This window comes from Syngnathus floridae, chromosome 18 (genome assembly GCF_059516105.1).
Source record: "Syngnathus floridae isolate MCC-2025c chromosome 18, RoL_Sflo_1.0, whole genome shotgun sequence".
Classification (NCBI taxonomy): Eukaryota; Metazoa; Chordata; class Actinopteri; order Syngnathiformes; family Syngnathidae; genus Syngnathus; species Syngnathus floridae.
This window is the reverse complement of record NC_142430.1, coordinates 8,248,894-8,261,609: the sequence shown is the minus strand read 5'-3', so window position 1 is coordinate 8,261,609 and position 12,716 is coordinate 8,248,894. Positions and strand designations below refer to the sequence as shown.

Genomic DNA, 12,716 nt, shown 5'->3' with positions numbered 1-12,716 from the left:
GTGACACATAAAGCGTCGGCAAGCCCGGCCGGCTCCTTTTTTTACACATTCGTCTTATGGCGAGCGAGCGCACAGATGGACGGGCGCTCGGCCGGCGCTTTTCGTGTCAAAATCGGCCTCTTGTCTTTTGCTACCTCCTCCTCCTCACTCCGGGACACGCACGGAAAGCTCTTTGCTGACTCGACCATATGCCTGCTCGAGGACGGTAACAGACGCCAAGGCGCAGGGAACCAGTCGGTACCAGTAAGGTACAACATGTCCCGTACCTCTTAGTCATCCTGAGCCCGGAAGGCTGATAAAAGCCACACGGGCTTGATTCATTTTGGATCAAATACAGCCTCGCTGTGACTCAATAGGAGGAAAATCATATTCGTTATAGTTTTTTTCTTTTCAGACAGATACCAGTACGAGCCCTCAAATATCGTTACCAAGTGCCGATACCATTCGTATTTTGCTACATAAAATCTCCCCAAACGTATGTTGGTATAATCAGCTAAGCCCGAACAGTTGGACCGCTAAAAATACATAAGCGAGTGGCCCATCGGAGGCACGAGCGACAGCAAGCCGCTGTTAAAAGGTCCAGTGTGATTTTCGCAACTTGAGGCTGTGAAAATAAAACTGCCAACACAGAGCGTGCCCCCTTTGGGCGTTGGCACTCATTGGGCTAACATCTCCGAACGGAACCGCGCCGATAGCAAAGCCAGCGCAGATAAAGCCGGGAGAAAAAGAAGGCCGGAGGCAGGACGCTAGATAAAACTGCAGCCGTTCTCGTTCCGCGTCGGGATTCGATGCGGATACCTCACCCGAGCTGCTGACGCACGCTCACGCACACACTCTGCCATTGTTTTTCACACGTTTTTTATAGCCTCCTTGCAGACTTTCCACTCGCGCCTCACATCCACTCACTCATATGTCACCACACATTTCTTTTTTTTTTTTTCTTTCTCCCCCCCGCTGCATCCACACGCTCATAACAATGCTGCACTTAAGCCTCTCTGCAATTGGCGATTCACTCCAGTGCCCCATCTGGCATTTCAAGTTCATTTCTTAGCTGTTTGCCAACACAAGCGCAAGCACACTCGCACGCACACACTCGGCAAAAAAAAAACTCAATTATTTTTGCCCGCTTGTCTGGCATTAACACAACAACTGAAATAGCTACGGCGTCCATTAAAGAGCTGATTCATTTCCCTCCCGTCCACGGAAAGAGATTGCTTATTATTTGCAAACAACACGTCTTGGCGGAGTGCGTGTGATGTCGTACAAAGCGTATCCCGGGCTTGTGTGACGAAAAAAGTAGCTGTGATCTTATCCCGCTTTAAGACAAACACATTGTTTCGCCCGCAGACATTGTCATGGAAACAAGTCGGTGCCGGCGGGGGATGAGGCCAAAGTGAGCAGAGGGAGGATAAATGCAGATCAAGAAAACCCCTAAAAAAAAAAAAAAAAAAAGTCCTCGAGTTTTCCAAATGGCTAATAAGTGTTTCAGCCTTTGCAGCGTATCAACACAGGTCAACCAAACGGCGTTCTTGTTTTTCCCGCTGCCTTTTTTTACTTGGTCACCGCGCGGCGCAATCAAGGAGCCGCCATTACCCAGCCAATCGATACACATTCCTGACGGCGGCCATTTTAATCAGCACTAATCAGCGTTACTCACTTCTGTCGCTCGCTGACAAACCGAGTCACCTTGGCCCGTGACAGCAAAAAGTGGAAATTGGTTACTTTGCAGTCGGCTGCGGCCTTTTGGCTGACGAATAGTTAGTTCGTCATCTTTTTTAGCGATGACGTGAACATCAAATGAGGGCGTGTATATATCCCGTAGCTAAATTAAAGCTTTTTTAAAAAAAATCTGATTGCATATCAAACTTTGTAGTGCATAAAAAAAAAAAACTGCCAGCAAGCAATCTGTTAGCCCGGCGTGACCCGCTATTTGCCGGCCTTCTCGTTGAGCAGCTGCCAGTGAGTGACTGGATTTTTATTTTTTAAATATGTTTTTTCATTTGAACAGTTGAACCGCAAGGCAGACGTTTGCATGCATTTGCATCCATTTGCTCGTATATCTGTTTGCGCTAGTTAAGCCCGTACGTAGTTAATCCACCTGCCGGTTATTAAAGAAGGGACGTGTTTGTGCGTGTGTGTGTTTGTGTGTTGGCGACTGATAGCAGAATTGCATCGTGGGCTAAAAACGAGCAGCGAGGGGAGGGAGGGGGGGGGGCGCATTGCAGCGTGCTATCTCCAGAATGACAGGGGTGCTATGATTGAAGCTCGCCGCGCTGGGATTTACTGTAGATGGAGCAGCTTTTTTTTTTTTTTTTCCCCCCCACTCTCCCTCATTCACCTCTCCATCCTTCCTTCTCCCTCCATTTTGTTTGCCAGTCTTGTCTTTATTAAACAGCCCCTCCTTTGCAGTAACAGGCACACCTCGCCGCCATCAAGTGCGGCGTCATGTGCGCTCCCCTCCGTCCACCATTTTGATTCAGTACAGCTGTCCGCGATAATGTGCGCCTCACTCAATCATGCTTTCTCTCTTCCAGGCCTCCCCCCAAAAAAACACCGGTTGCCATCGTAACGGGGGAGAAATTAGAATGAGAAAGAGACACAAAGCGGCCGAGTTAGTCACCTCGGCAAGGCGCGGAATGCAAAGAGCTGGTCAATATTCGGTAAAATTCCCAAGATGGTACCCTGGGCAATTTTAGAAATGCAAATTCCTCATTTTGACAAAATCTGCAAATATTTATTTTATTATTCATATATTTCGTTCACAAAAAGAGGCGAGGCCGGGTGGGATAGCGCCCAATGTTCGTGTGAGTCTCTCTGCGTAAGCTGTGGCTGACAGAAGCGTGCTTGCACATGCATTTAAGTAACGAAAGATGAAAAATTTAAGAAATTGGCAGACAGGAAACAGTTTGATTTACTCCCCCTGCCCGTCTTCTCCAATTTATTTTTAGTACAGCTGTCCATAATAATGTGCGCTTCGCTCAATCAGCCTCTCTTTGTCTCTCGCTCTCCACGAGAGGGGGAAAAAAAAAGCCCACCCAGTTTCCGTGGAAACGACGAGAAATTAGCAGGTGAAAAAGACGTCGGAGACACAAAGCGGCGAGCCGCTCGCCTCATTAATTTCCGGGATGCCCGTTTATGGTTTGATTTATCCTGCTTTTGTTGCTCGTCGTATTCTACATCAAACATAAATACCAAAAAAGATCATGTAAATTGCTCGTTTTTGTTCTAGTGTTTTGATGAGCCTCGTGTCAAGGTTGTTTGTGTTGAATAATTTAAGAAGTGAATCGTGTCGATGCTTTATGATCCTCTCCGGCGCCACTTCTTTGCTGATCCCAGCAGAGCTCATCGCTCGGCCCCTCCCGTCAGGCACGGACGTAAACATTTTCCACGGTCCTCCAAACGTTCATCAAACTTTGATGCTCCTCGACGGCGGGTGTAAAACGGCAATTTAGTCGGGTCCATCTGTCCGTGACACGCTTCTGATCGGAGCCCATTTGGGGAAATTCCGTCGTCAAAGCTTTGGAATGGCTTCAAAATGGCAGCTTCCATTCCAAATGGCTGACTTCCTGTTCCATTTTGCGCCTTGGAGGTGTTTTTGTGGACATGCTTTCACAATTCTTCTGTCATTCCTGCGTGTTGCGAATTCATATCCAGCTTATACTGACTCACTCGCTTCATCTGAGATGAGGCTCTTGCCGTGCGTGCGTCAGGTGTGCCAAATATTTTGTGTGTTTGTGTTACACACGTATGTCGATCCATATGCCGCAAATGAGAATTTGCAACAGGAAGTGGAAGTGTTAGCTTTTCGGGGTCAGCGAGTGTCACCCGTGTGTGTACATTTGCAGGGAGAGGTTGCGCAATCCTAATGACACCCATTTATTGGTGTGTGAGTGTGTGTCACACATCAATATTTACAGACGCCATATGTCCATGGAAAAGCTGGACTTGCTCACTGCTAAACTTGTATAGGGCCGAATGGTTTTGAAAAATAATCCGATTGCGACCTCTCCAATAAAATAAAAATTGCGGTTTCGTATTCTTTCGAGGCGAAAGTCCGAGGTCGGCCAGTGCTTACAGTAAAATAGAGCGGCTTCTCCCTCATTCGTCGGCATTGCCACTTTATCGTTTTCTTCTTCACGTAAAAGGAAGACAATTTGACATAATTGCTTTTTGAATTGTGACATATTCTCACTTGCGCGGCGGCCCCTCCTCCTCCTCCCCTTCATTATTCCGTCAGCTCTCCTCGCCAGAGTGCGGCCCCATTTCCATCGGGGCGCTCGTCTCCGGCTCAGCCGTAACAAGCAATTACACTTGACTCTTTTCATTACGCCGCCGCCCCTCCCCTCGCCCGGCTCGACCCAAGATGGCGGCCGCGGCGCCCTCGCTTGCGTATGCGACGCTCGTGACTTCCCGCGCGTGCGGGTAGATAAGAGGCCCGAGAGCTTAAGGATGATGGATCGCCAAACCTTGGGATAATGTCCTTGGGGGTCACCAAGCTGGCAAGCTGCCATTGGTCGCCTCCCGCTCCCCTGGCGGGGAATCCTAATTGGCCACTCCTGCTGCGTCTCTGATGTGCGGCAACGGGAAATGTTCTAATCGTTATCGTCACGTCAATGAAGTCCAAACTTTTTTCTTTGGCGCGGCAGCACGCGAGGAGTACGTGGCCACCTTCAAGGGCTCCGAGTTCTTCTGCTACGACCTTTCGCCCAACCCCATCCAGTCCAGCAGCGACGAGATCACGCTCTCCTTCAAGACGCTGCAGCGCAACGGGCTGATGCTGCACACGGGCAAGTCGGCCGATTACGTCAACCTGTCGCTGAAGAACGGCGCCGTCTCGCTGGTCATCAACTTGGGCTCCGGCGCCTTCGAAGCCCTGGTGGAGCCCGTCAACGGCAAGTTCAACGACAACGCCTGGCACGACGTCAAGGTCACCCGCAACCTCAGACAGGTAAACGATCAAGTCTTTTGTTTTCTTTGATAAACGACTACCAACAAATTTCAACATTGTTGTTTCCGAATAGGAAATAATGATTTCCTTTCTTTTTTTTTTTACATGTATTTGAATCCTTTGTGTTTAATAGATATTGTTGTTTTTCAAGAATTGCAACCCTCTTCAAATGATTTAGCAAATTTGCAAGGTAACGCCGAGCGGGAGCCGCTAGCGCTCATGTCCAAGTTGTCGGGCGGCGCGTCAATGCGTTGTTGTCCGTTTGCAGGCGTGCGGCTCTAGGTGAGTTCTTCTTGTCATCCAACCCAGTGACTGAGTGACTACTTCCCACTCCTACTAACTTGTTACTAACCTGCCAGCGCCATCCATGGAATGACTCATACTACTAACCTAACCTGTGCCCTTCTCCTAGCGAAAAGCGCTCCTCGCCAGAGGGTCAAATTTTTTCTGGCTTTTTCTTTTTTTACGTTTTTTTCCAATTCCTTCTGTTCACAGTTTTTGATTTGCTTTCCTTTCTTCCCCCCTCTCCTACAAAGCACTCAGGCATTGGACACGCTATGGTAAACAAACTCCATTGTTCGGTAGATACCATTCTAATTGTTTCCTAGTTTGGCTTTTGCCCCTCCACCCTTCGTGTCTTATTTCCTTTTTACAACAACAACAAACGTGAGCAATAAAAGGATAAGTGCGGTTGTTAATTTTTTTTAACGCTTCCCAAAAAAAAATTGTCCTTCCCACCCAGCCTTCGCCCCTTCTCTTGTTGCCAAACTTCTTTCTTTCTTTTCTTTCTCCCTTGTTTTTTTTTTCTCATGACTTCTGATTGGCTCATGCCAGCATCCCCGCCTCCTCATTTGCATGCACAAAAAGTTGCTCATTATTTTACGGCCCGCGCAATTACCACAAAAAAAAAATCCTCGAGGAGGCCCGGCTAAAATTTAAGAGGGAGTCGGGCATATTCAGTTAAAGCGGCCCATTTTGGGAAAATTCCAGCTCTCGTGTTTTGATGGGCTGTCAATAACAAACAAAATCGAACAGTCGACTTCATTTTGAAGCAGGTGACTAAAAAAAAAAAATGACAGCTTTATGACGCCCAAGTTTGAGCGTCATTTTGCTGCTCAGCCGTGACAACTGGGATGTGAGGGCCCTTTCATCGCCGCTCTTCACTTGAATCATTTTGATTTTTTTTGTTTGTTCCCAGCTTCCGCTGCATGCTTGCCATCATGCCATCATTCTCTTTGCGCATGTGGAATGAGCAACCGCGCCGCATGTTTTTAGATCTGCTTGTGGAATGAGCTGTGATCCATCTAACAGGTGTCAGTAAGTAAGTGTGTGTATTCTTTGCTAAGTGTGTGTGTGTCTGGGTGTCATCTGAAAAAAGAAAAAAAAAAATCCCAGCCCCGAGATGGCAAAGCCCACTAACAGCATCATCGCAACTAACAACACACTAACACCATCGCCGCTTACTAACATCATCAACCCTGACATGAGTAACTCGACACTACTAACTAGCACAAAGAAGACTTAACCAACACCTTCCACCTGCAAGCGTAACCAAAGAGTAGCGAGTCGACTTGAGCTGCTTGTGTGTTGAGCGAGGCGGCCTGTTAAAAGTCGTATTGGCGAGTAAATCGAGTCACCGACGCGACAAAGGACTTTTAACGCCGAGTCGGCAATCTTCCGTGACAGCCTTTGTTAAAGTGTCCGATGACAAAGTGACCTTCGTAGCGGACGTGAATATCTGCCAGAGCGCAAGGTGCTTCCTCGGGCCCGAATTGTACGATGATCCAATAAGACTTCAAGGTATTTGGACTCGATCGGGGTCCAGGCTCCAATGCACAGGTGTCACCTGACCTTTGGCTTCTTTGCCCCCGACAGTAAGCTGGAAAGCGAGCGCCGCACTTTCGAACACGGCCTCACTTGTTCCACATGCAACACACACACACACGATTCCCCAAACCAATCAGGCCATCTCCCTGCCCGCCACAGACATATTTGGAGTAGCGGGGGCTAATTTGGCTGGTCGACGCCTAGCTAGCCTTTGGCTGTGAATATATAGCGTGTCCTTTCCCTGTGCTTTGTTGTGTAGGTGACCATCTCGGTGGACGGCATCCTGACCACCACGGGCTACACCCAGGAGGACTACACCATGCTGGGCTCTGACGACTTCTTCTACGTGGGAGGGAGCCCCAGCACGGCTGACCTGCCCGGCTCGCCGGTCAGCAACAATTTCATGGGCTGCTTGAAAGAGGTGGGCCGCTTCCTGTGTGTATTTCAAAACAAATATCTGGATTCACTTTACAGGCTCCTCCAACAATTTGTACGCTCCTTAGCTCACTTACATCTTCCGTCTGACTGGTTCAGTCGCTTACGATAGATTCGCTGTCCCGAGACGGTACTAATCCTGTCACAAATCTCTTTGCCTTACATCGCTCATGCAGCTGCACGTCCCGTTCGTCGACACGAAATTGAAAAATAACCACGGACGTCCATGTAAAAACATTCCACGGATTATCTTTCAAGTGTTTTACGGTTCTCTTTTTTTTTTATTGGCGGATGACGTCAGGGACGCCCGATTCAATGCCTGTTTCAAATTAAATTCATACTCCCATCTTGATTCTGTATCAAACTCTTTATATAGACTCTTTGTATAGTAATTAACATTTCACCCCAAAAAATCCCGCGACCAATCCGAGAGGCTGGCAGGTTCTCACCAAACGTCCCAGACACCTTGCCGACATCAGAGAGAATCGCTGATGTGGAGCAGCGTTGGGGGACGAGCCGCATGCTAATTAGCCGGGATTGTTATGCACGACGCGTACTGAGGAGACACAAATTCACGCGCACCGACTGCGTGTCTTTCATTCACTTAGCCAGCCCGAGTCGTAAACAAACCAGGCGACAGATGATGTGGCCGGGCGGCGCCATTAAGTTTCCATAATTAATACGTTTGCGTACGTCATGTTATTCTGCGCTTTTCGCGGGTCACCATCATGCCATCGTCATATATTGAACGATTACAATTGATTTGTCGCTTTAGATACATTTCACATTTGCCTGATTGTTTTGTAATCATCTTGATGGGTAAGAAGATGTCAAAGGAGCCGAAGGGAAGGGGAGGGGGCGGGCGGGCGGAGGAAGCTTCGGTCTAATAAAGCCGAGCCTGTGTTTGCGCTGGTCGCATCAGAATGCTCGGCACAAGCGCCGTCTTCTGCCGCTCGGTCAGAGAGCGTTCTGTGTCGGAGCGCAGCAAGCAGGAAGAAGACAAGCCGCCGGCCTGGCTCGCTGCTTGCGAGATGGAATTAAAAGGAGATGTGTTACGCAACACACACACACAGGTGTGGTGTGCTTCAGAGTCAAATGTTTAGCAAAAGCGGCAGACAAAAATGTCACAAGTTCTATTTGAGTAAAAGCTAAGCATGTGGCTTTTTTCAGCACTTGCTTGATGTCCAATTAAGAGTGCTTGAAATGACTCCCAAGAAGTTCTTCCAAATGAAAGGCTCCATCCTTTGGGATTGGAAAGGCACTTGATGTTTCAGCCTTTCTCCTCCTACCCCCTTAAATAGCTTTTCTTTTTTCTTATCCCCCCCTGAAGGTGGTGTACAAGAATAACGATGTGCGGCTGGAGCTGTCTAGACTGGCTAAACAGGGAGACCCCAAGATGAAGGTAGAGTCGGCCATCTTGCTTTCTCTCTCGAAATGGGATGAAGATCCTGATTTAAAGCCCCCCTCAGGTTAGCGGCGTGGTGTCCTTCAAGTGCGAGAGCGTGGCCACGCTGGATCCCGTCACCTTCGACACGCCCGAGTCCTTCGTGGCGCTCAGCAAGTGGACGGCCAAGAAGGCGGGCTCCATCTCCTTCGACTTCAGGACCACCGAGCCCAACGGCTTGATGCTCTTCAGCCACGGGAAGCCCCGGCAGATACAGCGCAAGGACCCTCGCACACCGCCCACCATCAAGGTAAACGTCGACCTCAAAATGTCCTTGAAGCGACTAACGCGATGGCGTCCCGTTGGCCGTTCAGGTGGACTTCTTTGCCATCGAGATGCTGGACGGCCACCTGTACCTGCTGCTGGACATGGGCTCCGGAACCACCAAGACCAAAGCCATCGACAGGAAGGTCAATGACGGGGAGTGGTACCACGTGGACTTCCAGAGGGACGGACGCTCCGGTAGGAAATTTAAATGTATCCAATTGTTTAATTTTTTTTTTGTATTTGATGATCGCCTTTTTTTTTCGTGTTGCATTCATTTGCTTATCCAAACGTGCTTGACTTATCTCACTGATTCACTGTGCAAACAAAACAAGAACACATTTTCTCCCTAAAGTACTCTTGTGCGTATTATGATGTGAAGGAGACAAGACAAGACACTCCATTCTGGAGTGTGGGGGGGAGCAGCCACATGAGAAGACCCCCCCTTGCCTCTGCCTCGCTCGCCTCTCCTCTCCTAGAGCGTCACTTTTTGGACGGCGTTGCTGGCACGACGGGGCCCGAGCTAAAATTTGCCCGCTTTGCTGCTCCCCTGTGGAAAAGGCAGTAATCCTGTTTGTCTGCCTGCTGTCTGTAGTCAGAAAACAAACGGCGCATTATTGAATCCAACACTCCAAACATCAATATAGCTGGCGTTGTTTATGACTTTGTAATTGCAAAGAGCGCACTCACTTTTCTCATCCTGCCCTCATTACTTCTCCGTTGTTAGCGGCGCCCCGTGACTAAAAATAAATGGACTATGATTTATTGATGGCAAAATGGTGGCCGTTGCTCGCTCACCGCCGCCACCGCTGATGATGACTCACGGGCGAGGGTGCGCATTTGCGTCGCTTGACATGAGGAGGAATACAAAGAGCGGGATGATGACGATGGTGGCTAAAGGTCAACGGGACGATGTCTTTGCTGCGTTCAGGGACCATCTCGGTGAACAGCGTGAGAACGGCTTACACGGCGCCCGGAGACAGCGAGATCCTGGACCTGGATGAAACGCTTTACCTCGGGGGTCTTCCCGAGGACCGCGCCGGACTCATCTTCCCCACGGAGGTGCGTCGGCTCCTGAGTTTGACTTCGTTGCTCCACCAATTAGATTTTAAGAAGCTGCCAAATGTCAAAGTCGTTGAAAGCCTTACTTGACTTTTTTTTGCGCCTCAGGTGTGGACGGCGCTGTTGAACTACGGCTACGTGGGCTGCATCCGCGACCTGTTTGTGGACGGCCAGAGCAAAGACATCCGGCGGCTGGCTGAGGCCCAGCGGGCCGTGGGCGTCAAGCCGTCGTGCTCCCGGGAGCTGCCCAAGCAGTGCCTGTCCAACCCCTGCCAGCACAACGGCGTCTGCCGCGAGGGATGGAACCGCTACGTCTGCGACTGCTCGGGCACCGGGTATCTGGGACGCTCCTGTGAGAGAGGTGAGCCCCAGAAATATATATTTTTAAACCTTACCAAAAACAGTTTGAGCTTCATGTTGACGATTAGCTTTCGGCCAACCCCGGCGCGGATGAACAAAAAGCCCCCTCGTGAAGATTGATGACAAAACGGCGGCGCTGTCCTTTTGCGAGAGCAGCTCGACGTCTTACTTTTATTCGGCGGTGCAAAAAAAGCGATAGGAGCGGCGCAATCGATGCGGCGGGGACGGAGGCGCTGGCTCGGAACCGATGCCACCTGACAGCAGGTGAGGGAACGACGGCTATCTCGACAGCGAGATACGGAGGGGGCGGGGGAGGGGGGGTCCAGAGAGGGAACAGCCGCGGCGGGACTGATACAGCCGGCGAAATGGAGTCAGACAAGAAGAAGCGGCGGCGATTGTCGCGGGACTCGAAAGTGTTTCTCATCCCAAAGTGTGTGCATGTGTGTGTGTGTGTTGTGTGTGTGCATTGAGGGGTCACTAACTGCTGCGTCGCTGGATTAAAGGAAGCACAGATGGAGAAGCAGATGGAGAGAGTGATTGGCCGTGTTTACGCCTTCTACCTGCGGTTTCTTCCTCCCTTTCTCTTTTTTTCATCCTCCCTCCCTCTCTCCCTCCCTCGTCGTCCTCCTTTGCCGCTCTTTGTTCCAACCGCTCTCTTCTTAAACCAACACGCCGCCGCCGTCAATGTTCTCTCTCTCCAAAGAACGGACATGTTTCCTGTCACCGCATCCTCTTTGAAAGATGATTTGACGCCGTGATCTGGCGCTAGCGTTTACAGGCAGCGTGAAAGGGGCCCGCCCCTCCCGAGGCGGCATTTTGCACAATCCACTTGGCAGGTGCCGTGCCGTTCATCCAAATCAGTAGCGGTAGCTTAGTCTCCACCACACTACCGTCAATATGTGACAAAATTATATTATTTTATAGATTCTTTTTTTTTTCCTCATTGGAAACAAATTACTGGCATTTGCATTCGTGTCAATGGGGAGTAATGATTTGAGACGCTCTCATTGCGGCGGCAAGTGCTGCTCTTCTTTTCTCCGGCGCTTTTCACGCTACGCCACCATCTTCATGGTCTCGGTGCTCGTCTTCTCTCCTCGCCTTTAATGAGGCTTCATTTGCATTTTAACCAACAGCTTCCACCGCCCTCCCTCACTTAACTAAACCCTCCTCTGTGCACGCATAAATTCGCTCACTTCTGACATGGACACGCATGCACGCTCGCACACGTTATCTCTCTCTCTCTCTCTCTCTCTCTCTCTCTCATCAGTATGCATGAGCCTCCCTCTCTTCCTGTTCTGTTGTTTTTCTCTCGGCTCTGTCGGAAACAGGACGAGCGAAGGGGGTAGAAAGCAAAGTAGGAACGGAGAGGGGGGGGAAAAAAAAAGCACGGGGGAGGCAAAGAAAGAAGCGAGCGAGCGCGTTTAGCCGCGTGCGTAATTGTCCAATAAAGAAGGGTGTTCTCGGAGGTAAACAGTTTAACGGCTGAGGATTGGCCCCAGCAGGTAGCGCGGTTGAGAACAGATGCATATGCAAATGAGCATGCAAATGAGTCATCACCTGAGCCGCTTGCATGGCCGAAGCCCGCGGCCGTTTCTTTGCCACCGCCGCATATTCTGATGCAACCTGATCACTGCAAGCCGGCAGCTAGCCTGCGCTATTTTTAGAGCGGGGGGGTTGTTGTTCGATGAAGTCACGCTATCTGTTGTGGCAGGCCCTTTCGCTAATATTGAGGAACATACAATTTGGATGCAAGATCCATGTTTCGAGTAGAAAGTCATTCCTGCCCGTCCAACAATCTTTCTCGCACCCGCAGACGCGACCATCCTATCGTACGACGGCAGCAAGTTCATGAAGGTGCAGCTGCCCATGGCCATGCACACGGAGGCGGAGGACGTTTCGCTGCGGTTCCGCTCGCAACGGGCCTACGGCGTTCTCATGGCGACCACGTCCCGCAACTCGGCCGACACTCTGCGCCTGGAGCTGGACGGCGGCCGCGTGCGCCTCACCGTCAACCTAGGTACTCGCTCGAGGCGTTACAGCGGAACCTCTTCAGTTTCCTTTAAATTCACCCTCAAATTTTCCCCACCGCAAACACACAATTCTGAATTGAAAGTCGCGAGCCACATGCTGCTTCGTAAGGCCAAAGTCCGTTCTGGAGACTTTCCATGACGTTGTCGTTCTTCTGAATCATGTCATCAGTTTTGTAAGACTTTAAAGCACCACCACCAAAAAAAGAGGTTCCGCTGTATCTTTCAAAAAATTCCAAATATGCCAACCAAGGTTAGCTGTGTTTTTTTTGGTTGTTGTCGTCAAATGTGGAACAGAGGGTCTGAGCTTCAAGCTGCACTCTCTGCTCACTGCCAGTGGACCCGTGCA

The 12,716-nt window shown here is 49.9% G+C and overlaps 1 protein-coding gene across 1 annotated transcript in view; it reads left to right on the top strand.

Annotated features, from left to right (window-relative positions):
• The window catches only part of LOC148382807 (neurexin-1a-like), a 35,687-nt gene that overhangs the window by 11,135 nt on the left and 11,836 nt on the right, over positions 1 to 12,716 (top strand). The window contains exons 7-15 of the mRNA XM_088360782.1: positions 4,647 to 4,948; positions 5,485 to 5,508; positions 7,035 to 7,196; positions 8,541 to 8,612; positions 8,680 to 8,904; positions 8,969 to 9,116; positions 9,850 to 9,980; positions 10,089 to 10,341; positions 12,154 to 12,357. Coding sequence (XP_088216908.1) covers positions 4,647 to 4,948; positions 5,485 to 5,508; positions 7,035 to 7,196; positions 8,541 to 8,612; positions 8,680 to 8,904; positions 8,969 to 9,116; positions 9,850 to 9,980; positions 10,089 to 10,341; positions 12,154 to 12,357 — 1,521 coding nt within the window. The remainder of the gene's footprint in view (positions 1 to 4,646; positions 4,949 to 5,484; positions 5,509 to 7,034; positions 7,197 to 8,540; positions 8,613 to 8,679; positions 8,905 to 8,968; positions 9,117 to 9,849; positions 9,981 to 10,088; positions 10,342 to 12,153; positions 12,358 to 12,716) is intronic.